At 48.3% G+C, this 24,773-nt stretch overlaps 1 protein-coding gene across 3 annotated transcripts in view; it reads right to left on the bottom strand.

The window, feature by feature from the left end:
• The window catches only part of Trim66 (tripartite motif containing 66), a 76,066-nt gene that overhangs the window by 6,977 nt on the left and 44,316 nt on the right, over window positions 1–24,773 (bottom strand). For all 3 annotated transcript variants that reach the window (XM_059269108.1, XM_059269104.1, XM_059269109.1), the window contains 10 exons: window positions 21,977–22,094; window positions 19,606–20,513; window positions 17,252–17,413; window positions 4,502–5,020; window positions 4,173–4,365; window positions 2,499–2,559; window positions 1,901–2,075; window positions 1,316–1,605; window positions 829–955; window positions 75–149 (listed from right to left, as the gene is read on the bottom strand). In XM_059269108.1, coding sequence (XP_059125091.1) covers window positions 75–149; window positions 829–955; window positions 1,316–1,605; window positions 1,901–2,075; window positions 2,499–2,559; window positions 4,173–4,365; window positions 4,502–5,020; window positions 17,252–17,413; window positions 19,606–20,513; window positions 21,977–22,094 — 2,628 coding nt within the window. The remainder of the gene's footprint in view (window positions 1–74; window positions 150–828; window positions 956–1,315; window positions 1,606–1,900; window positions 2,076–2,498; window positions 2,560–4,172; window positions 4,366–4,501; window positions 5,021–17,251; window positions 17,414–19,605; window positions 20,514–21,976; window positions 22,095–24,773) is intronic.

The raw sequence follows: 24,773 nt of genomic DNA, 5'->3' as shown, positions 1-24,773 counted from the left end.
GAATGGCCAGCCTTGACCCCTAGGCGTTCCCTGAGCACAAAGGAGAGCGGCAGGCAGAAGCATGGCCTCCTTACCAGGGGGCTGACTGGTTCGTGGAAGGGCAGGCTGAGGCTGTTGCAGCACAGGGACAGGACCAGCTTCTCACACTTCTGCAGAAATCACAAGTGGCAAGTGGCACACAGTTCTGACTGCACCTCAGTGAGAACTAGAGATGGGAACCCCGAGAGCTGTCAGGGTGCCAGACACCCTAAGAAGGCAGCTGGGGCTCCCAGGCCAGAAGAACAATAACATAAAGTCCCACAGGCCACGTCATCAGGCATGGCCCAGGGCACAGCCTTAAATGTCCCCCATCCCTCCCTCTCCCCGAAGCTCATGGATTGAAGGCTTGGTCCCAGGGCAGCAGTTCAGAGGCAGGGCCTTTAGAAGCTGACTTAACCATGAAGGCTCCAGCCTCGCACAGGGATCAATCCACTTCCGGACTGTGGGGAGCTGGAGGAAGTGGGTCATCTGGGTCACATCCTTGCAGGGTATATTTTGTCCCTGGAGCCCCCTTCTCTCTGAACTTGCTCTCCCACATGCTCCCCACTGTACTGTTTCTGCCTCACCACAGACCTGGGGACAATGAAGCCAAGTGACCATGGAATGACACCATGAGTCAAAATAACCCTGTTCTGCTTGAAGTTGATTTTCTCAGGCATTTTGTCACAGTGTCGTCACAAAGTCCACCCCCTAAAAAGGCTTGCCATCCCCCTGGGAAAAGAACTCCACCTCTGTAGGCACAAAGGGCTGCCTCACATAGAAAACTCTGTTCCCCAAACCCTTCCCTACCTTCTGGTCATTCGTGCTCAGGCCGGGAGGTGCCCGCACTCCGGGCTGACTGTAGCGGGCATTCTCACAATCGTACTCCATCTCAGGCTGCATCAGGCTGCGGCACAGGGTGCACACCCACTCTCCCCTGCACAGCAGGCGAGGTCATTAGAATTCAGCATCCTTCCCTGACCCTCTGCCCAAGATAGGCACAGAAAAGGGGGTGATGAAGTAAGAAACTGTGTCCCCAGCCCTGCCTCAGTGAAGGGAATGGCCTGCTAGCCACAGGCTTGAAAGAAGTGAGATAAACCAAGATGCCATGAATTTGGGAAAACAAACAAACAAAAACACAGGAGTTAGGGAGGAGCTAGGGCTAGGTACGGGACAAATCTGTGTGAAGAAGGCACACGATTGCAGGGCCCACCAACCCACAGGACCAGACTTGGTGCCAGGCCAGGTAAGCCCACCCTGGGAGCACTGTGGCAATCTGGCCCTGAAGACGACTCACCCTGGGAAGCTGAGCAGGGCTGGCACATGGCAGGAAAGGTGATACACTTTGGGGCAGCGGTCACAGCACAGCAGCTCCCCACCATTGAGACACACAGCACAGAAGTCCTCGTTCTCTATGGGGGCTGGGGTGCACTTCTTGGCTCCCAGAGTTCGGGGAATGAGTCTGTGTTCTTCAGAAGATGCACTGTCCACCTCCAGTGGCCGCTGCCCAGTCGGAGAGGTGACAGTGACCTTTCTTCCCCCCAGACCTGGGCCTTGGGTGGCATCAGGCAGGCTGTTCTGGCTGACCTTGGGGAAGAAGTGAGTCTGAGCAGTTGGAGCACAGTATTGGCAAATGGTGCCAGGGGTGAGGTGGGGGGAGACTGACAGACACTAAGCACTTACTGTGAGGACCTCCTACTCCAGGACCACAAGCCAGCAAGTCCCAGCTCAACCCTGCTGTATCTCCCAGATCCCATGCAGCAGAGGATGAGGCTAGCCACAGTCCCCCTGAGGTTCGCATAAAGCCCTAAAGCAAGTATTCTAGCAGCAACAAAGGAAAACAAGAGGCTCCTAGCCTGGACCAAGCAGAACCAAGTGGTACCTTAATGGACATGCTGGAGGACTCAGTGCCACACTCAATCACCAGCAGGAAGCTCCCGTCCTGGCCGCTCTTCTGGGGCTTCAGCTTAAACACAGGCATCTCTCCTGATGAGGCCGCACAGATCTTGAGCCTCTCCAGCCGCACATAGGGAATCTTGGGCTCGCTGCTGATGGCTCTGTGGTAAGAAAGACACCCTGGGTCTCATCAGGAGCCCCAGATAGCCTCAGTCTCTAAGTTAGGCTCATTCATGATCCCGCAAATGAACAGCCTCCTCAGTTAACCCTTTACAGGTCCACAGTCTGCCTCCTGTCAAGCTCAGCCCAGCCAACCCTGTCAAACACTGGAAAGACCTTTGGTACTGCCTGTAGTCCAAGGAAGGCTCCCTGAAGAGGAAGGACTGTTACACATGCCTGACAGCGCCTGGAACTCTCCCATAACTATTACAGGCACCCAACCCGTGGACCCCACTTGAGGCTCAGCAGGTGGTGACGGCAGGTAAAGATAAATTTCTGCTTCTAGTTCTTATATAGGACTACTTCCTGTGCCAACCTCTCAGGACAGGAAGTTGAGATTAAGACGGTCGGCCAAGAGTCATTACCTGATGCTTGAATTCTCCTTTGTATCCAGCTCTAAGGCTTCTTGTTCAAAATTCTCATATTCTAAGACAAAAGACAAATTAAATAGCTATGACATACATTTGAGGCAACAAATGTCATTTAGGCCTTCCACTTATTTCTGTTATTTGGACTTTTGGTCATACATCTGCCACACAATTGTTACCAAGTGTGTTCATTCATGGTGGGGACAACCCTACTATGGGTCTCCTTCCTGAGAGAGGATGAAAGCCATCATCTTTGGCAAAGATTAGCACAGATAATAATACTCAGAGGCTGCTGAGAGGTAAGAGCTGGGTCAGGCACTGAGAGCCATCTTCTAAGAGCTCATAAATAACCTGTTTCCAATACACTGATGTGACCTCCTGTCATTCTCTGCAGCCTCACTAGTGTGGAGATTCTAGCACCACCCCTGGGGACCAGCTCCTCTGCACAGCACAGTCCACACAGATGGGCAGGGAACAGTGATGAGGCACAAACAGGAACGCCCATTCACTAACACTGCCCTATGTACTTTCCTTGGACAAAGCTGGGTCTGAAATTTTGATTTAGTTGCATAAAATGTAAGGTAATATTACTTATGTAATAAGGACCAATACTTTTTTCAGTTGGTCTGTCAGTATAAACAAAAAAAAAAAGGGAAAAATAGTTCATTTAATGGTATCGTTGTTCTTGTATGTATTAAGTGCCTACAAAATAGACTGCTCCATTTCAAAATAAGCAATAATGCCACGCATGAAAAAATGCTAAGTGGTCAGTATTTGACTCTAACTTTTTCAAGACAGGGTTTCTCTGTGTAGCTTTGCGCCTTTCCTGGAACTCGCTTTGGAGACCAGGCTGGCCTCGAACTCACAGAAATCTGCCTGGCTCTGCCTCCTGAGTGCTGGGATTAAAGGCATGCGCCACCACCGCCCGGCTTGACTCTAACTTCTTGACTAGCCCTTATCAGATGAAACAAACCACAAATCACCTTAAGAAGGGATATGGGTGGGCTGGTGAGTCAGCTCAGTGGATATATGTGCTTGCCGCCAAGTCTGACAGCCTAAATTCCATCTACAGGATCCATGTGGTGGAAGGAAAAAACCAGCTCCCTAAGAAGAAACTCAGAGCCTATCTCCAGTGGTCCAAATTCCCTTCATGAATGAGGCACTGCACAAATCCACGTGACCACTGAATACATGGGAAATTCTTGCTGTTACAGAGTGAACGGCTGAGGGATTTCTCTGTAGTTGTTTGTCCCCTACCCCATGCAGTAGTTTGGTGAGTCCCCTTCGCTGAGGCAGACAAAGTTACCCATTTCACAAAGGACAGAGTTGATGTCCTAACTAGATCCAATGGACACACCTTTTCATTCACAACATTTTCCCAAGGCTAGCTCTTTTGGAGTGATTTCTTCATGTGTGCCTACATACAAAGCCAGACTCCCCAGGATGTGTTCTATGAGGAAGATTAGAAGGAGGCCACACAGATCAGTGCTGCCCATGGCTAGGGAAGCAGAAGCATGTGCATCACTTCCCAAGGACAGAAGCAAATTCAACCTTATAAGAAGCATCTCCCAGGCTGAGCCCATCCACCTGCCTCCACCTCACTTGGAGGTGCTGAGAGGCCTGCTCAAGTCTATGGCCAGCAGGAAAAGCAGCCACTTACTCTAGTCTCACCTTTTGGGTGCTGGTACTGTTGTAGAGCAATAGATGTGTTGGTCATCGGTGCTAGGGAAGGTTTTTTCACAGAGAGGTTAATTGGTTCCTCCAGTTCTGAGGGAATAGCCAAATCTTTGGAAACATCCAGACTGGAGGCTGTGGAACCTTGTCCTACCGAGTCTGTGAAGCGAGTGCAATCCTCACTTTCCATCTGTCAAAGGTGAAAAGTCAACAAGAATCGAATCAGACATTCTGGCCATCAGCAAAACTGCTAAGATAAGGCTGCCAATGGCCAACCTTTTGCTTCACAATAAGCAAAAGTTGAATGCCACTTTCCCGAGACTTACCTTACACAGGGCATTCCCCAGGGAGGACTCAGACCCATCCTTGGGGCCCAGGCTCTCTGCAATTTGGCCAGAGCCAGGACTGGAAGTGGATCTAGTCTCCAAATGTATGTCAGAAACCGGAGGCATGCCCTGCAGAGAACAAGTAGCCAGACTCGGCACAGCCTGGGTGTGCCCAGACACTAGGCTGGCCCCAGCCTGTGAGTGGTTGCTTGCCAGGCTTGTAATGGCCTGGGAGCAATCACCCCTAAGGTTGGGCATAGACTGGAATGTGCCACGCACAAGGTTTGGCACAGGCTGCAGGTGACTGGCTGAGCTGGGCACGGCATGGCTTGAAACACTCATCAGGCTGGACACAGTTTGTGGTGGACCACTCAGCAGGCTTGGAATTGTGTGGGTGGGACCAGCTGTCATGCTGCTCACTCTGTGGATCTGTGGCTCTATGGTCCTCGCCAGCCTGGTAGATGACAACTCCATCTCCAGAGTGTTGGAAAAGCCCATGATGCTCACTGAGGTGGAGTGCTGCAGAAAAAGGCATGGGTAGAGTCGGGCTGTCAACCGGGAATGTAGGGAGAGAGGCGAGACCCAGTCCACAAGAGCGCTGAAATTCCATTTGCCTGCATTTAGGGGCTGCCACTGGGAGCTAAGGCAGCTCATGAAGTCCTGTCCCAATTCCCACCACCAAGGAAGCTACTAGATTATGACATAGGTTATGACATAGAGGGAGGTACAAGCTAAGGGGTGTGTGTGTGTGTATACAAGAGAGACAGAACGAGAAAAGGAGAGAATCTACCACCTGACCTGAGGTCCACACATGCCCATGTGGCTGCATCCCCCAGCCCTAGTCCTCTACTTAAGCAAAGGGTTAATTGGGACTTTCTAATTTCACATTTCCGGTCTTGACTAACACTGCCTGTGACTTCCCATCCTTCCCTTTAAGGGGTCTCATGGGATACTTTCCTACACAAAACTGGCTAGAAGTTATGAAAAACTCAAACTGTGATCTGCTTCCGAGCTGCTCCCTAAAAGCATGCCAAGGTTCCAGGGGGTCTCATTCTGTCCAGGGGGAACCCAGCTCAACTCCAGAGCCTGCAGCAAGCTTGCAGCTTGTACTAGCATTGACTGGTGCCTTTCATCAAGGGAGTGGACGGCCTTTTCTAGTGCTGGTGTACCTGCCAACATCACTCCAAACCACGGGAAGGGAGCTTCAGAGCAACTCCTAACATGGCCCAGCGGTGCAGCTATCAGAGGGGATGAGACTGTCCCAAGCAGAACTCTAACTACCCAGGGCCCTTAAGAAGGGACTTAACAAGTTACTGAAAAGGAGTTGAAGACATGGGTGGTTTTGGTCACTGATTGTGTACAGTTTTTCAGGTTGAAGAAACATACTTGATGGGGGGGTGAGAAAAAAGGAGATCAGTTTTAAATGTAATTTTCATGAATTTAGAACTTTATAAGCCTGTTCTTGAAAAAAAGAAAGACTGAATATATACCAGTTTGTCTACTTTCAAAAATCAAAGAGAAAACACTAGAGCATGTATCTCTAAACTTTCAAGATCAATGTCCCAAATCTGCCATTCTTTCCCCCATGTGTGAAGTGTCCAAATTTCCTGAGGGCAGTAAACACGTCCAATACATTTTCAGGTTTCAATATAAGGGTAATAGAGCTATTCCCTAGTAAAGAAAGATGGCCTTCCTCGCTGTGAATATCATGCCTGGTGGCTCAGCGTTGTAAGACAGATGCTAGAGGAAGCATCGTAGGGGCACCCTCCTTGCTCCCCAGCTAACATCAGGCCCTGTAATTTAGACATTATTCCCTCTCTACAGACAGTGACAAAGCATACCCTACGTTCCTATCTCCCTAGACAACAGGAGTGGCCTCCTCAGTGGAGACAGTTGGAAACACACATCAGACCACAGCAGGCCTTTTCATTAAACCCTGCAGTGTGCTCCACTTTCCTCAGGATGAATACAAAAATCCTGAAGAGACTCCCAAGACCCAGGCGACCTGTGCCCTCATCCTTGGCAGCCACAAATCAAAGAACAACCCCCTCCCTATTCTCTGTAATCCAGGCCTTCAGACACTGACTTTAGTTCCTGAAACAAGTCAGATGCCCTGGCAGCCCTCACCCCCTCCAGAGAGTCTGCCTTCTCTGAACAGAACATTTTCCTTGCTCCATCCCTGTTCCATTTGCCCTTCAAAGCTCAGCTCCCCACTGTCAGGGTGTGTGTGTGTGTGTGTGTGTGTGTGTGTGTGTGTGTGTGTGTGTATGTGTGTGTGTGTGTGACACAAAGGTTCTTTCATCCTCTAGTGCACCCACTTGATGCTCCCATAACACTGGTCCTTTCAGCCTCATGGCACATCCATGATACAGTGATCAGATGCTGATCCCCTATGAAAATAAACTCCATCAAAGCATAAACTTTGGTCTATTTTGTTTACCCACTTTATTCCTTTATTCCTAGACCCAAGAGCAACGTCTGGGTGAACACAGGAAATAATGAGCTAATTGAAATTTCAAAGCAATGCTGTGGGACTGTTGATTCTACAAATGCTGAGCTGAGTAAACAGCAGCTTAGTTCCACTCACAACTGATTTTGAGTTTTCCCTAAAATCATGACGGGCTTTGGAGAGCTGAAGTTTAGTAAGAATTTATTACATACAAAGCAGTTTGCTAGGGTTCTACACATACTGCCTCAGTTCATCCTCACAGTAACTAACCATTAAGAGGTTACTGTGAAGGTTAAAAGACATAATCTTTGTCAACACTTAGAATGTCTGGTCTGTCTGCTACTGCAGCCCTTATAAACCTCGGCTGTCCACTGTAGTGCTGTGTTGCAGAGGCCTTTGTATAAACAAATGAGGCTCAGGAAGTCTCTTCGAGTTTTTAATGTTTCCATAAAACATGATCTTTAATGTTTTCCATTTCTCTTTTTTATTGTACATAGAGACAAAATTGATTGTGTCGATCTTGAACCCTGATTCCTTGCTAGACTCACTTTGGATTTTCTGTGCACATGTTAAGTGATGTATTCTAAGTAGTACCATTTCTTTCTCTTCTTTTGCATTTTTCTGGCTTTTTGCCAATAGCTGGCCCTGCTGGATGAGTTTGCATGGTCATCCTGGTAACATCCTGCTGCCAAGGACCCTTTCAGCGATTCACCCTGACACTCGAGGGAGCTCTTCCTAGTTGTGAGTCCAGATCTGACCTTCAGAACACACTCAGGCAGGGCCTGACTCCACCGACTCCTCTTCCCTACGTCCCACCCTCTGCACATCAATTTCTTCATCCTTCCCTCATCTGTTCTCCCTCCCCTTTCTGTCTCTCGTGACCTTCACCTTTTTCTTTTCTTTGATGTTACCAATTTTTTCTCTTTTCTCCCTACCTTATTCCTTATTAGTTATCAGCTTTTAAAGTTTATGTTTCCTTAGTCTTCTCAGTTTTAAAAATATGATTTGGCCGGGCAGTGGTGGTGCACGCCTTTAATCCCAGCACTCGGGAGACAGAGCCAGGAGGATCTCTGTGAGTTTGATGCCAGCCTGGGCTACCAAGTGAGTTCCAGGAAAGGCGCAAAGCTACACAGAGATACCCTGTCTCGAAAATAAATAAATAAATAAATATGATTTAAGCACTTCTTATTTATCTTTCCATGGAAAAGAGTGCTTTTTTGTGTGTTGCTTGGTAGTTCAGTCTTTAGTAAAACCTTTCTAATTTGCTAAGTAGTCTATAGAGCAAGGATGAACGGATGCTCTAACCAAAGTGAATTAGGCATAGGGCCCAGCAAAAGGGATCAAGGCCGGAATCCAGTGGCTTTCTGGCTGGTGACTGAGTGTGGCTGAGTTCTCCAGTGTGCCCACCGGGCTCTGTCTTGGCCCTCTCTCCTTTTCTCTGCTACTGCCAGAACACTCACTTTAGGGTCTTTTGTGAGCCTCTCAGTGAGTCTACAGCTAGCCTTGTCCTCTGAGGTGAGGGACCCACGGGATACTACAGGGGCGAGCTGTCTCTTAGTTGTCCTGGTGGTACACTACCAGAGCTTTCTCATAACCTGTATTTCCTTATCTACAGACAGAATATCTGATGAGTAATGCATTGCACTTTACAATATAGAACAAACAAATCCTTTCAACTGTATTATTCCTCCTTTTCCCCACATGACATATTTAACGTAGTTCTGATGTTCGTTTTGTCTACCCATGACAGATACTGAGAATTACATAAATATGTAGCTGAGGTGACGCTGGACTTCTGATCCTTCTGCCTCTTCCTCCCAAGTATTGGGATTAAAGACATATGCCATCAGGCCCGATTTTATAAGGTAGTTAAGGATTGAACTCGGGGCTCTGTACATACTCCAGCAAGTTCTTGGTGAGATCCTTGATGCTAAACCAGGATCCATTTAGACCATCCAACTAACCGTTTGAGTTGTGCATGAAGCCAAATCTCAACGAACATACCTTATTTGAGGACACCAAGTCCCTTCCTTCACGCAATGACATGAGTTCAAACAATGACAGAATAGGAAGGGAACAGGCAGACCGAGCCACAGTTTACGCTGAAGCAAGTCTGCCGGTGATCTGCTCCCATAACTTGTCAGGAGGACACTAATGCTAGCAGGAGTAAAGCGCTGCTCGTGGTCACATGGGAAATGCCCATGGGAGAAGGAACTCCGAAGCAGTGTCAGAGCAGTCTAGCACTGACCCCATTTCTATAGGCTATAAAAACACAATGACAGGGCTGGAGAGATGGCTCAGTGGCTAAGAGCACTACTGGCTACTCTTCCAGAGGACCTGGGTTTGAATCCTAGCGCCCACATGGCAGCTCATAACTATTTTTAACTCCAGTCCCAGGGAATCTGATGCCCTCTTCTGGCCTCTAGGGCACCAGGCATGCACATGGTACACAGACATACATACAAGCAAAACATCTATACACATAACTCTTAAAACATGGGCAAGTGTGCATGCATACACACACACACACACACACACACACACACACACACACACACACACCTGCACACGTGCCCAGGTTTTGTGTGTTCACAAACATGGCATTTCTGGAACCTATATACACCATGTCAATTACTTTTGATACTTTTCTGGCTCTGTGGAATGTAGTGCCACCAACTACTAAACTAAAAAGTACTTATTTCATGTGCAGGAAGAAAATGGAGAATCATGAGGCTTTCATGGTACTCTGCTGCCAGTGCCCCAAGGGGAGGAGGCTGGATCGGGACCACAAGGAAAGGAGAGCCAGGGAGGAGGGAAGGGCTTCTCAAGAGTACGCTAGGGTTGGAGAAGGGCTGGGGAGTGTGGCCACATTGCCTGGTGGCCAGTGCCTCACTCACAGGAGCTTCTGCCTGGGGAGAAGAGAGTGCCTGCCCTCTGCAGCACCCAGTGTTGTTCAGAGGTCAATTGAGAGAGAATTAAAGTGCATTTCCTGCCCTAAAGCCTCACAGAATCATGACTTACTATCTGAACGGCTAATAGGTAACTGACATCTCAACTTCATCCCACATGAAACCTTCAGACTTCATAAAGTGTGTATTCTGAAGTTTGCAAGTGAAAGTAAACTATTTTCTAGTTCAGAAAGGAAGAGTCAAAATATCAAAAACTGTTTACTGAATGTTTTTTGAACTCAGGTCTCTAGAGGATGAGGGGAGACCGTCCTGAGCCTACGAACCCATTCTTAACGCCCTTAATTAGCATGGCCTCACTTGCTCCTATTTGCCCCCCTCCTCCACACTTGTATGTTGCTACCTCTTCTGTGCCTTTCTTCCTCTTTGCCTTTCTTCTTATTTCAATCTATTGTTTGTTGAGACTGGCTCTTGCTATGTAGCTGAGGATGACTTTGAACTTCTGATCTTCCTGCCTCCACCTCTCAAGAGCTGTACGACTACACCAGTTCTATGAGGCACTAAGGATAGAACTCGGGTGCTGTGCATGCTAAGCAGGCACCTGAGCTCCATCCCAGCTCGCTCTCCTTCTCTTTCTCTGCTGCCTGGCTGCCTGTGGGAACCACTCATCTTGTTATCCATCCTCACCACCTGACTTGCTACCCTGCCTGAGACCTCTCTGACTTCTGCCTCTTCTGTTGGTCAGCCATGCAGCCCTTCGCCCAGCTAGCCTGTCTTCTGTTTGGATGTAACCTGCTGCCCACCCTCTCCCCCACGTCACCACTTACATCTCCTCCTGTACATCATGTCAATGTATGGACATTACTCGTCTAGTGTTTGCCACAGGGTGTTCTCAAAATCCAGAGAAAGCATTGTTCCTTTCACTTTAACAGGAAGGTAAACTGAGACACAGAGTGATTACCCAGACTTCTCAAGTCTTTCTAGGCCCAAGACTAGGGATTCTGGTCTGGCCTGGTAAATATGCTGGCTCGACTTAATTTTGTGCCATCGGTTAGAAATCTGGTGTCTTAGTAGGAAGTAATTGTGAAATGATAAACAGACACATAATGCACATGTCCTGAGTTTATTATGTCTCTGGTTCTTCCAGCAAGGTAGATGGCATGATGTTCCTCATCAACTCATTCCCAGATAGCTGAAACATACTTTTTCCAACAACAAAGTGAATTGGTTCAAAAACATTATTTTGGAGGAGATGAGTATAAACTTAACTAGAGCATGGTCTCCTCAAGCAGAACAAATGAGCCTAACACATAAATGAATGGCTGAAACAAACTGCTAGAGTCCAGTGATGGTTTCAGAGGCTTTCAAGAGTGGAGAACTTAACTTGTCGCTTCAGCAATCTCACGTGGTGGCCTTTCTCTCCAGGCGAAGTCGCTGTCTTCTTTCTTGTGAGCTTCCGTTATAGAAGTCCTAACTCCCCACTTCTAATCTGCTTATTCTTTGAATGTTGAAAATGAGAAACTTCTTAAGCTGGGCATTGTGGCACACACCTTTGATCGCAGCACTCAAGAAGCAAAGGAGGGAGAACCCCTGAGCCCTGAGTTCGAGGCCAGCCTGGTCTACAGAGGGAGTTCCAGAACAGCCAGGGCTGTTACATAAAGAACCCCTGTCGAGAGAGGAGAGAGAAAGAGAGAGAGAGAGAGAGAGAGAGAGAGAGAGAGAGAGAGAGAGAGAGAGAGAGAAATAGCGAGCCAGGTGGCAGTGGCACACTCCTTTAATCCCAGTACTAGAGAGGCAGAGGCAGGCGGATCTCTGTGAGTTTGAGGCTAGCCTGGTCTACAGAGCAAGATCAGGACAGGAACTAAAACTACACAGAGAAACCCTGTCTCAAAAAACAAAAAGAAAGAAACAAAGAAAGCAAAAGGAAATGGGCAACTTCTAAAAAAAACCATGTCTCTGAACTTGCTTGGTCAAGCATGCTAATTATATCCTGTGTCTGGGTTTATGATCTCACACATGATATAATGCCCTGGGTTTGTGACATCTGTTTCTGTTGTTGCTCCAAAGCTATGCCTGCTCACTTCTGGTTTCAGGTTGTTTCACAGTGGTTGAAAATCACCAAAGAGCAGGGGTTGATGTACAGTAGGAAAGGGGACCAATGACTTGGGAGTTGCATCTTAGACATTCACTGAAAACTCTCACTCTAGCTGAGGATGCAGGTAAGGACAGGAAATTTACCTTACAGAGGTAAACTGACTTATGAACTAAATCTCACAATATCCACATACTTCAATAGCTTCAGATAGGCAGGCTGGTTTAACAGTAGATCGCAAAACAGCTGAACAGAGCAGGGGAGGAAACAACTAACCCTTCTGGTAACTGGTGTCACCTAGTGGGTTTTTTATTTTGTTTTGTTCGTTTGGGGGGGTTTTGTTTTGTTTTGTTGGTTTTTGAGACAGGGTTTCTCTGTGTAGCCCTGGCTGTCCTGGAATTTGCTCTGTAGACCAGGCTGGCCTTGAACTTAGAGAACTGTCTGCCTCTGCCTCCTGAGTGCTGGGATTAAGGGCATGCGCCACCATACATAGTGGTTTTTACATGTTGATTTTTAATAGTAGCGTTGTTGCTCTTATTGTCAGCGAGAGCTCATCCACCTCAAGAGGCTCCCGTATTAATTAAGGCTACTCTGATGGGTACATAGACATCCCACTGAGCAGAGCCAAACAGGATCACAGGAGATAAAGAGAAAAGAATTGAAAAGTACCCAGTGCCCTGATGATCTGAGAGAAACAAAGAGGCGAAGAGGATCCTAGAGGCTGAGGTGAGAGGGTGAGGAAGGGTACAGTGGAATTCAGGAAGTCTGAAGTGAAAGCCAGCTAAGTGAAACTTACAAAACCTTGGGAGGCTGGGGAGGATGGTCAGAGGTATTTACCCGGGATACTGGAGGAAACCCTCACGCTATGAATAAGTGCCTGTTTCCTCATGGACCAGGAGATGTGGGTGAGGGTCTCAGTTTTGGTCTGTGAAGGAAACCATCAGAGAACTAAAGAGAGAGCTTCTTAAAGGGGATCAATTCAGAGGCGACTGAAGAGTATTTGACTTGCCTCCTAAGCAAGAGAACAGATCCTCGCACAGTCCAGCAGGTGCTGACTGGGACACAGGACATGCCCTAAGAAGGCTTCATCACCCTGGCAACGTTCTGGCTACTTTCAGGGCCATGTTAAGTGACTATAAGATCATAGCTGAGGTTGAGGATCCAGGATCTGGTCTGCAAGCCTGTATCCGGGGACTGTGAAGGCCAGATGTACTTTCTCACACATGGCAGGGTTAGAGTAAGAATTTAAATGAGTCATTTCTCATCTCTGGGCTGGAATTTCCTCCTCCACAGCCTGACAGAAAACTCATGAAGCCGTTAAAGAGTTAAATTAAGAGTTCAGGTGTCAAAGTGCTTTGATACTGGTTTAACTGCTGTCCACCTCAGCCACTATCCTTTGTTTATCTGCATCTTCCTTAATAATCTGGGTCACGGGAATGCCTAGTGCTTCTGCATCATTTGGTGGAGACACATCCCAGACTTCTCTTAAGCCATGAGCAGCACCCCAGTGACCTCAGAGTCCTTTTGGAAAAACTGGGGCTGCACTATGTGTGGCAGAGAGCTCTCTTGCAGGTTATGAGGGACTCAGCTGGGTTCTCTTTCACAAGTACGAAAGGTAGCCATTAAAAATGTCTTCCAGATTCACCAGGGATGTAAGGAGATTGTGTTGTGGAGTTGTGAGCATGGCGATTTTCAGAGTAGCTACACCAAGATTGGGAAGTTTGGTTAACAGCCAGTGCCAGGCGGTTAAAGTCAGAACATCCTGCTGGCTGCATGGAAGGTGGCAGGACAAATGAGAATGTCGGTGATCCTTCTAGAAAACTCATCTTCAGCTGCAATGTCTTCACCGTAAGGTCATTTAACGGCAACAGGTGCTCTGTTCTAATCAAAGCCCTCCTAGTGGCAACAGAGTTGGCATGGGATGCCCACAAAAGAGCCTGGTGCCACAGAGTCCATTTCCCTTCCCTGGCACCCATGGACCAGCACTGAGGAGTGGCTGCAGACCCAAACACTTCTAACAAAGACAGCAAAGGTGAAAGGAGGCTGGGTCCTAAGGACTCTCCCCAGCAAAGCCCTGGGCTACTTCCAAGACAAAATCCAGTAGGTGGGAGGCCGAAATGGAGCCCTCTTCCTCCCCCTGCAGTAGACAGAGAGGCCATTGAACCCAGTCACTGAGGACAGGTTGAGTCAGGAGCCTGTGTTCTGGTCCTAACATTGCCCATAGGCAGCTGTATAACTCTTAGGTGGGTCACTTAATCTGTGTCTCAGTTTCCGTATCTTTCAAAGGGGAATAAGAAAGTGGCTTCCTCATAGTATTGCTAGGATAAACAAAGACACAAAGTGGAATCATCATGTAAAAACCTGTGGAAATTGGTTTCGTTTTAATTCATACAAAATATTACTTAGTAATGAGGTGCTAAAAATATTTGGTATCCTCAAACTTCATGCCTTTTATTCTGCCCAACCGCAGCTTACAAGTAATGAAACTCCTTCCAAACGGAAGCATCTTTCCTTAGGGCAGCAGCCTCTCTACGACCCAGAGCTCCCTGTGGCCCACAGTAACAGGCCCTTTTCTGGGAGCCTCAGACACGGTGCCTTAGAAACACATCTTTGAAAATGCCAGACTATCCTCCTGACCCTTGCCCCAAACCTCAACACGGGCCCCAAGTCATGACGACCAAGTCATGACAGTTCAAAATAAGAAGTTACAGTTCCCAGAGCCTTCAGTAAACCTTCGCCAACCTGCAGCCACTCAGAATGACCCCAGTGTCCCCTTGTTACTCAGAGAGCCCTAATGCCACTCACACAGGTAACAGAGTCTCTGTGCTTAAACGCAGTTCCCTCCCTTCCTCCATACTGTGTATAAGAACAAGACTGCACCCCACCAAGTGAGAAGCTTCCTGTGTGGCTTTCCCAACACTTAAGCACTAGCAAGTCCCAGGCTTCCTGTTGAACTCTGGACACTGAAAATGGCTGCCTTGGACCATCTTCTAATGTGGTTTCCACGGGAGAGCATCAGCAATTCAAAACAACATCCCTCCCTCCCTTCCAGTATGTTCTTTATCCTATGCTCCCATTCCCAGGACCAAGACAGACCTGAGCCAAAGGACTTTCTCTGTCTCGCCCCCTGTAATCAACCAGATACTGAATTCAAAGCTCTTGTCGTCTGATAGCCCTTGAAATCTTGGCTTCCTCTTCCTTCCATGGCTGCTTATCTCATTCAGCTTTTCTCCTCCGCACTATTCTGGTCTCTCTTAGCACTGATCTCTAGTTGAAGTGACCTTTCAAATTTAACTCAAGCCATATCCCTCCTAGCTGAAAAATCCTTCCATCAACTACCCCAGCCCCAATACTGAATCCCAATTCCAAGCATCATAGGCGAGGCCTTCCAATCACTCCCATTCCCAGGTGCACTCCTGTTCCTGTCAAGCCAATTCATCTGAAACCCCTAAGAAAGACCTGGGCTTTCTCTCAACTTCGACCTTCCAAGATTGCCATTCCTTCCGCTATATCCTTTCTACCTCGACTAGCCAAACTTCTTCACATCTTAGTGTAAAATAAACTTCCATGGGGTCTCCTGTGAGCAGCCTCCTCTCCCAGAGGTAAGTGCTCCAGGAGGGCACACCTCCATGACTGCTGTAGTGTTCCACAGTAACTTACTGTTGGTGAATGTTTATCTCTCACCAGACAGCAGCTCTACCCTGAGATGGACCACCTTACACACCAGTATGTGTTGAGCACCTACAACATTCGAAATTCTAGGACATATGTGCGCATTTGTGTGAATGTGTATAAAATGTTAACATCAAATGAATAAATAAATGTATGAATTCGATGGCCTATATATAAGCAGTTAAACAACTAAGATCTACAAAGGGCTTATTTATGGCACCTGTAGACCAAACCGTTTTCAACAGGGTAGGTAGGACAGAACAGGACAGGCACAGACAGAAGGCTACTAGTATCAGAGGTCTTCCCAGTCTGAGCGTCACCAGAAGCTTCCATCAGCTTTTCATTTCTGCCACTGCTTCCTTTTCTAAACTCTTCTCAAAAACAGTGAGACAGCTTGTCTAAGCAGCAGTGCTGGAGAAATGAGAGACTGCACCTGGAGCAACTAGCAGAACCAGGCTGCAAGCCAAGGGATACTGAGGGGCCGGTGGGCAAGCTTGGAGTTATAGATTCCACCAGAGGGATACCGAGGGGCTGGTGGGCAAGCTTGGAGTTGTAGATTCCACCAGAGGGATACCAAGGGGCCGGTGGGCAAGCTTGGAGTTATAGATTCCACCAGAGGGATACCGAGGGGCTGGTGGGCAAGCTTGGAGTTGTAGATTCCACCAGAGGGATACTGAGGGGCCGGTGGGCAAGCTTGGAGTTGTAGATTCCACCAGAGGGATACCAAGGGGCTGGTGGGCAAGCTTGGAGTTGTAGACTCCAAACTAGGGCTTTAGAGACAGAACTTGGGGAAGGACCAGGAAGACAGGCAGGCAATCAAAGGAACAGGGCCCTGGGACACCTGGGAACAGGGCCCTGGGGTGGAGACCATGGCACAGTGCTGACAGTCCAGCTAGAAGGAAGACAGTGGAGAGGAAAGGAACACAGGAGGTAGCCAGCTCTGGAGTTGTGTGGGGCTGAGTCACCGCCAAGACCAGTGAATGCCCCTAGCAAATGAGAAGATGACTAGAACAAGAGGACTCTGGTAGCTCATCTTCAAAGGATCTCCATATCTGTAGGTGCTCAACTGCCTCTGCAAGGACATCTCTACAGACCATGTACCCAACCAATTCCACTGGATCTAATTGTAAAGCCAATAACTTTGGGTAGTGGGGAGCCACATAAAATATCTTCCCCCATTTACATTGAAAAAGGATAAAAGCTGTGCATTGGGTTCTTGAGTAAAGCTCAGCTCTTGTGGCAGCCATAGGGCCCTAGGCTTCATTTTCCTTAGCTACTTGGTGGTGATACCCACCTTAGACAGCCATTAGGAAGGCAAAGTTAGATCACGGTTGAAAAGTACCACACACCATTCTGACCACAATAAACTCCTTCCCATCCCCTTCCCTCTCTACTCTAAAGGAAGCCCAGCAGGCCCATGTGGGAGTGAGAAAGATGGGGAAAGACCTACGCTGCTGACTCAGGAGGGAATAAGGCATGAGTCAGGGCTGGGCAGCATCCAGGGATGATGGACCATCCAGGGATGGAACATCAGGGATGGAACAGGGACACACCTCCCTCACGCCATCACCCTCATCCAGGTGCCTGGTGTCTGGGCTGACAGCGAGCCCCCTGCTAGGCTATGTTAGTACCTTTCTCACCACATTTGGAGAGGAGCGCTGGGAGGTGCTGTCCACTGGGGGGACACTGTGAGGAGTTTCTTCCCCAGATGTCTGGGGCAAGGCAGCAGCAGAATTCTTGTCAAGGGGTAGAGCTGGCTTTGGGCCCTCAGATGCTGGTGGCTCCTCTGTAACCTAGAAAAGAAATAAGGACCTTGGATGGGTTTCCCACAGAGAGCAGCAGCAGGGGCTAAGGCACACTGAGCCTTGCCCATGTCACTGTTGACACACCATAATAGATTAAGTTTTTCTCAAGAAGAAAAATAATCTTGGGTTGGGGAAATGGCACAGTCAGTAAGGTGCCTGGTATACAAGCTGAAGACCTGAGTTCAGAGTCCCAGCATGCACATAGAACTTGGGGTGAAGCACTGCCTACAGCCCCCAGAGCTGAGGTAGTGGGCAGAGAAGGGCTCACTGGCCAGCTACCCTCGCCAATCTGTGAGCTCTCAATTTAATGAGAGAGCCTGTCTTAAAGACTAAGGCAGAGCGTTACCGAGGAAGATAGCTTGCCTCTATGCGCATATGCACACAAATGCATGTGCACCCTCATGTATACCCCCAGACATCTATATACCCACACAAACATGTGCATACAATACATACACACACAAACGTGTGCATACAATACATACACACACACACACATCTAAACTCTTCCTGAAACTGTATCTTAACACCATAGTCTTAGGATAGAACCCAAACCAAGACTTCTGAGCTAACTCTGTGATATTCACATTAATAATTATAACACGTGGTTTTTGTTTGTTTGGCTGGTTAACTGGCTAGTTGGGTAGCTGGTTGGTTAGATTGGCTTTGATCTGAGTTTATTTCATTATTGCTATTGTTACAGTGCTAGGAATCAACCCAAGGGTCTTGTGCATGGTAGCAAGCACTCAACCTACCACTGAGACACCCTCAAATCTGTAACAGTTTATACTAATACTTAGCTGTGGTCCTCTATGAACACTGGATTCTGTTCTGCCATCATGGGGACTACTTTACATCTCTTCAAAGGAACTGAGCCTCAGGAGATGATGCCTGAAGCATTATCTAAAGCCATCCATGATGACCCATGAATATGAAGCCTTATGTTTTATAATAAAAGTCTCTGGAGCCTCTTTGAAGATGTGTAATCATAGATTTAAAGGAGACACCACTGTGGAAAATGTGAGAAGGGATGGGGAAATAGGCTGGGACAAAAGATCTAGAAAAAAGGAAAATCAGGAACTATGAATAAGATGTGGAACAGCAAAGATCCTAAAGATGCAAATGCACTCAATCATCTTAAATGAGAAAAGAGAGAATCAGCATTCAATACTCCAATATTCCCTAAGCCAAGATCAGAGCCTCTTCTGTGGCATTATAGACAAATCATCAGATCTGGGCCCTGGTCTTAGCTCCTCTTCTCAACACTGTATGGTCTCTAGGCAAACTGCTTGCCTCCAGCAACCTCACCGCACCTACAAGCTACAGATGGCACCATCTACAGAACACAGCTGTTGGCATGATATTCCGTATGTGTACATAAAACATATGTAGCTTTGCAGACATAAAATAAAGTTGAAATCTTCCCTGGAGTGTTGTAAAAGTGCCAACAACAAGGTCTAATGCCACCTTCACTCTACTCCTTGAGCTCTCCCAGTTCCCTACCAGGTATGCCTAAGTTCCCAGCAAGGGAGTTTGAAAGGCTGCACAGATAGGAGAGATTGCCCGCCTTATCCTGGCCCTGGAAGGGGTCTAGCAACACTCTGATGGTACCATCTATTGGGCTTGAGTAACATTGGTGCTCTCTGTGAATACATGAGAACCTGAGTTCAATCCTCCAGAACCCACATGAAAAAGCCAAGAGTATCAGTGGGTGTCTATAATCCCAGTACTTGGAATGTGGAGACAGGTGGATCCCTGGGGCTTGCTGGCCAGCCAACAGAGCCAAGTTGGTGAGCTCCAAGTTCAGGAAGATACTCTGTTTCCCCAAAAAAAGGTGGAAAGCAACAGAGGAAGATGCCCAACATCAACCTCTAGCTTCTCCATGGATTGACTCACTCTCCTCTCTCTCTTTTCTCCTCTCCTCTCTACCCCCCAGTACCTTTATGTTTTCAAAGGTACTATCTATGGACAAAATCCCCAATGTCACCCCAGGGCATAGGGCTAAGCCAGGCCACTCTAGGGAACACTGAGCCCAGATAACTATAGAGACATGTACTATATCCTCCATAGCTTTACTGAGCGTGGAGATCAGGGCTAATGTGAGGGCTTAGATGAAGACCACACTAAGATGAAGGAACCAGATGTTATATGCCCTGAGAAGTCCTGGGATGACAGCTCACCTGCAGGGTATCCTCCTGGCTCTGGGTCTGGACAGGTGCTGGCTGCCTCACGATGTAGTTGATCTGCCCCACAATGGTTTGCTGAAGATGCTGAGGAGACTTGGTCTGACTCAGCTGAAGGCTGGGCTGCTGAGCCTGCAGGAGAAGTTCCAAGTCCTTCTGCATCTCCTCCAGCTCAAACTTGTGGTGCATAATGTCCACATTCTGTGAACAGGCAGGCCCAGGAGGGCTCTCATGCTGACTGGAAGCTAGGTGCTGGGAGGGAGGCAAGGGTGCGGGTGCATGCTGGGTGGGTGGAGGGGGTGGAGGTGGGGGTGGTGGCTGCTGCTGTGGCTGCTGTTGAAAGTGGCTGAGCTTCAGCTTCTGGTGGTGGCCCAGCTGAACTTGGATGGAGGGTGTCTGTATGGTGGGCTGGGCATGAGCTCCCGACTGAACGTCTTGCGGAGGGACGATGCACACAGGCTGGGAAATCAGCTGCTGTCCTGGCCGCTGGGATGTACTCTCCTGCTCTGCAGGAGGCGGTGGTGGTTCTAGCCAGGGCTGCAGCAGCTTTGGTGGATGAGGACTGCAGCCTAGCTCCTTCTCCCTGGGCAGCAGGGTGGAACACTGCAGTGACCCCAGCTGGTGGGACACCATTTCAGAGGGCTGCCGGAAACTGTGAGCTGGGTGGATATTGGGTGGGGCGACCTGGCCTTTGAGGGAAGGTGAGACTGGGGAGCAGTGGGAACAGCAAACAGACGAGGAGCACAGTGCTGGAGGCTGGAACTTGTGTGAGGGGTGGCTGAGAGACTCCTGCTGAGCCATGGGGGCCTGGTGGCTCTGATAAAAGGAGGATGGCCCCTGTAAGCTCCCATAAGCAGCCGCAGCATCTGCCCGGGACAGCTGTCCACCCTCAGTGGTTATGCAGCCTGGAGATCGAGAACAGAGAGATTCCCAAAGGTAAGATGCAGCTGCTCCCCTTTGCTACTACCGTTCAGCAAACCCAGTCAGCCATGGAGATGAAGAACTCCCAGCCCTGACCTCCAAGACTCTTGTCTAGAATGCTGCCAGGAACAACACCTGCAGGAGCTTGCTTTAGGGGGCCATGGGTATTTGAGGAATTGGGTCAGCTTTTACTAAATGACGAGCCTTTCTACCTGACTGGGAAATCTACCTGCTCTTTACACTCCTTTTAGTCTAACAGCCCAATGGAGACTCACTAAAAGAATGCACATGGGGTTGGGGAGGGAGTGTGTTGGAAAATAGCAAAGGGTACACAGTGAGCCTCTAGGTACATATCTGGGAACTGTTGGGCAGTGTGATGGAAGATCCCATGCCAGGTCTGCGCCAGACACCAGCACTGCCCTGGGGTTTCTGGGCCCTGCGGTGAGAACACCATACCGAGTGCTCTCTGTCTACTGCTCCTTCACCCATTGTCCTGATGAAGCTGGCTTAGGAGACTGAGCTCCTTGAAGACAGAGGATGTGTCTGATCCATCTTTGGTCCTTTCATACTCAGCACCAGGACTCACCCAGGGCAACTGCTGAATTAAAGCAAACAGGAGGGGGCAGCAAAAACTCATCTGGGACTGGGGATATAGTCCATTCGGTAGAGTGCTGGCCTAGCATGTGCAAAGTCCTGGGTTCGATCCCCAGAACCAGGAACTGCACACCCACAACCTCAGCACTCAAAAGTGGAGGTGGATCCAAGAGAGTGAGAAGTCCAAGGCCCTCTGTTATTCAGTGAATTGGAAGCCAGCCTAAGCTACATGAGACCTGTCCAGGCAAGTGAGCAAAACCACATCTAGTATCATTGATTTGCCAAGTTCAACATTTTTTCAATGTGATTAACAGGCTAGAATCAAAGTGGCAGTGGGTAGTTAGTTCAACAAGCCCATTATGTTGTCAACACAAGCATATCTTCGTGTTGTCTACACTGCGTAGAGACTGGCTGACAGAAATTACAGCAGAGAAGAAAAGATGCACAAGGCCATTAATCTTCTGTCTGCACCTGAGCCCCAGAGGAGGAGTGGGTAGCTTGTACCCACACATATACGCCCCGTGTCACCACACAGACATGTTCACCTGAACTCCCACACGGCATTCAGAAGAGGAGGGTCACTGTCTCGTCACCTCTCCAGCAATGAAGCCGAGTAAAAGGAGCAACATTCATGCAGAACAGGGAGCTAATGTTTCAGATGGTGTTGAGTCCCACACTGCCATTATTTGGCCCATCCTCCCCACTTCTACTCAAGAGAAGGTTTGATGGCTGACTCAATGATCACTGGCAGTCTCTAAGAGCACTTTCTCTTGGGCATATGCTGGCCCATCTAGAAAGCACAGCAGATTGCCTATACTTATTCTTAGCTGACAGGCCAAAGGTCACAGCTCACCAAGGGAAGCCAGCTGCTTGGTCCAGAAGTTGGGCTCCCAGGTGAATCTGATACTCCAAGGAGAGCCAGGATCGGTGTTACAACTCGTCTCCAGCAGCCGCTGCATCTGGAATACAATCTGACAACAGCACCATTTATTTGGGCATCTGCCTGCGTGGCAAGTCCTACTTTCTAGTGCTTTGGGCAGGTTAAAGGGCCCCAAGCTGTGTCCCTGTGACCTCTTGTCATCCTCCATAATCTCAGTTCCCTGTCCCCTTCCAATCTTCCCAGCTAATGATCCCTGGGTTCTGGAACCCTACATCTGTATCTCTTCCAGACCTCAAGTGAGCTCCAGTCATCCTACCATCATCACCTTTAAAAGCTGTGCAGACCTCAGAGCTGGCCAACGCTCTGCTCCAGACAGCATGTAAAGCCCCTTCCATCCTCCCCAGATGCCAGCTTCCTCTGCCAGGGTGCTCATCTACTGCCTTTCACCACCCTCCCATCACTTGGGGCTTTGCCAAGTATCCAGTCACACCCTGCCATCATCTGGTTCTAGATAACTAATGGCCCAAGCGACATCTTGGCCTCTTAAGTCCTTGGTTTTGTTTTTTTTTTTTTTTCAGTTTGTTTTGTTTTGGAGACAGGGTCTCACATATTCCAGGTCTTCTTCAAATCTATTACATATCCAAGGATGACCTTGAACTTCTCATCTCCTGCATGTACCACCACACCTGGTTTATGGAGTACTAGGAATCAAACCCAGGGCTTTGCACATGCTAGGTAAATACTCTACAATTGAGCTATGTCCCCAGTTCCCACTTTTGATTCCTTTTGTTTGTTTTTTTAGATTATATTTTAATTACAAAATTTCTCCCTTCCCTTTTCTCCCTCCTGATCCTCCCATGTACCCCTTCCTGCTCTCCTTCAAATTCATGGCTTCTTTTTTCATCGTTATTGCATGCATATATGTATTTGTATATACATATATATTCCCAAATACAACCGGTTAAGTCCATATAATGTTACTTACACCATTCTTGATTTCTTTAATGTCAATCAACTTCTACCTGTTTTCAGCTCAGTCCCTACACCTACATCCCATTCATCATCTGGACTCATTCTACTCATGAGGCCATAAACTCCGACAACCTAATTCTTGATTATAAGGTGCTCCTACGCCCCTGGGACATGCTCTTCAATATCACTGAACTCTTCTAGTTCTACTCCAGCGGTTCACAGTCTTCCCAGTTCCCCATCATCTTCAGGTCCCATGTCCCTAGTGCCCTAAGTTTCTCCCCACCACCAATTCCTAACGAGGTTAATCCAGCTATACTAAAGCCTTGTTATTCAGCTATGTTCTCTAAGGCCACGTAAGTGAACGCTAGCTTCGGGGGCTCCCTTGGGAGGTTCCCTCGGCCTCCCTTTTAGTTACTTCCTTTATCACCCTCCTCTTCCACTGCTAGGTCTTCCCTCTGCCACTTCACCCAAACTCTAACCCTCTTATTGTCTATGACTTTGTAGTTTGCAGGGGATAAGAGACCACGAAAAGCAAATGCTCTAGGAACTGAGGATGTAGCTCAGTTAGTAGTAGTATACAGGAAGCCCTAGGTCCAACACCCAGCACTGCATAAACCCAGCATAGTGAGTGGTGCCTGTAATACCAGCATTGAGGGGAATCAAGTCACCCTGGGCTACATAGTGAGTTTGAGGCCAGGCTGGATCCTGCCTTAGAAATGACAAAAATCCAAACTCTCCAAACACAGATTCCCTTCACTTTGCACACTGAACTATATGCACTGTCCTTCTCCGAGGCCAGGCAGCACCCTCTGGATCTCACTCTACCAGATTTCCCAGGGTGCTCACTCCACCCACCCCTCTCTATTTTACTGTCAACCTCTCTCCCATATGGAAGTGCAAATGTCTGCCAGACTTAAAAGGAAAAAAAGTCTCCTCCAGCTCTGCCTCATTCACAATTACTGGTCCCTTCTCACATCTACCTCTGCCCTCACCTCCGTGCTCACACTCATCTGGCTTCTATCCTCCTGCTTCACTGGAACTTCCTTGTAAGGCCACCAGGGACCTGTGGATGGCTGGGCTTGTAGTCCGGTCAGCACAGACTTCAATCTGAACTCCGCTGGCATGCGCACACTCTACTTCCTTGCCTCTCCTCTATACTCGAGCTGTGCTTCTCAGTCTTCACTGTCTTCTCCCCTCTGGAGGAATAACGGCATTCCCTGGTTGCAGATTTGCTCTCCTCTCTCCACAGTGCTCCCATGTGACTGTCCCAGTAATGCCACCTCTTAATCTCCAGCTCTGACTCTGCTGACGTCCAAACCCATCTATCAAACTAGCTTTTTTGGCATCTCTTTCCAGATGCCCTCCAGGGACCTTAGAGTCAATATAACCATCTCTCAAAACCCACTCTCCTCCAGCCCAGTGTGTTGTACTCAGGGGAAAGAGACAGGAAGGTCTCAAGTTTGAGGCCTGCATGAGCTACCTAGCAAGACCCTGTCAGAAAATGAAACCAACACTTCCTTCTAGGCATCAGTGGTCCTCACAAGCCCAAGATGTCAAAATCTTCTTCAACCCCTGTTTTTCTCTTGCTCCCCCACTTGGCACCCAGTAACTAACTTTCCATGACATCTCTGAACACTACCTGTGCCCAGGACAATATGTGAATGCATGAAAACAACAGGCCTTCCTGGTTGGGTTAGCAAGATCATTTCTGCAACTGGGTCCCTTGTGCTATAGGATTTGGTAGAACATGACACTCACTTACTAACCCAAAACCATGGCTGGGTCTGAAGAACTCAGG

This window comes from Peromyscus eremicus, chromosome 1 (genome assembly GCF_949786415.1).
Source record: "Peromyscus eremicus chromosome 1, PerEre_H2_v1, whole genome shotgun sequence".
NCBI classification, from domain to species: domain Eukaryota; kingdom Metazoa; phylum Chordata; class Mammalia; order Rodentia; family Cricetidae; genus Peromyscus; species Peromyscus eremicus.
The sequence above is the reverse complement of the archived record's forward strand: the minus strand, read 5'-3'. Positions and strand labels throughout refer to the sequence as shown.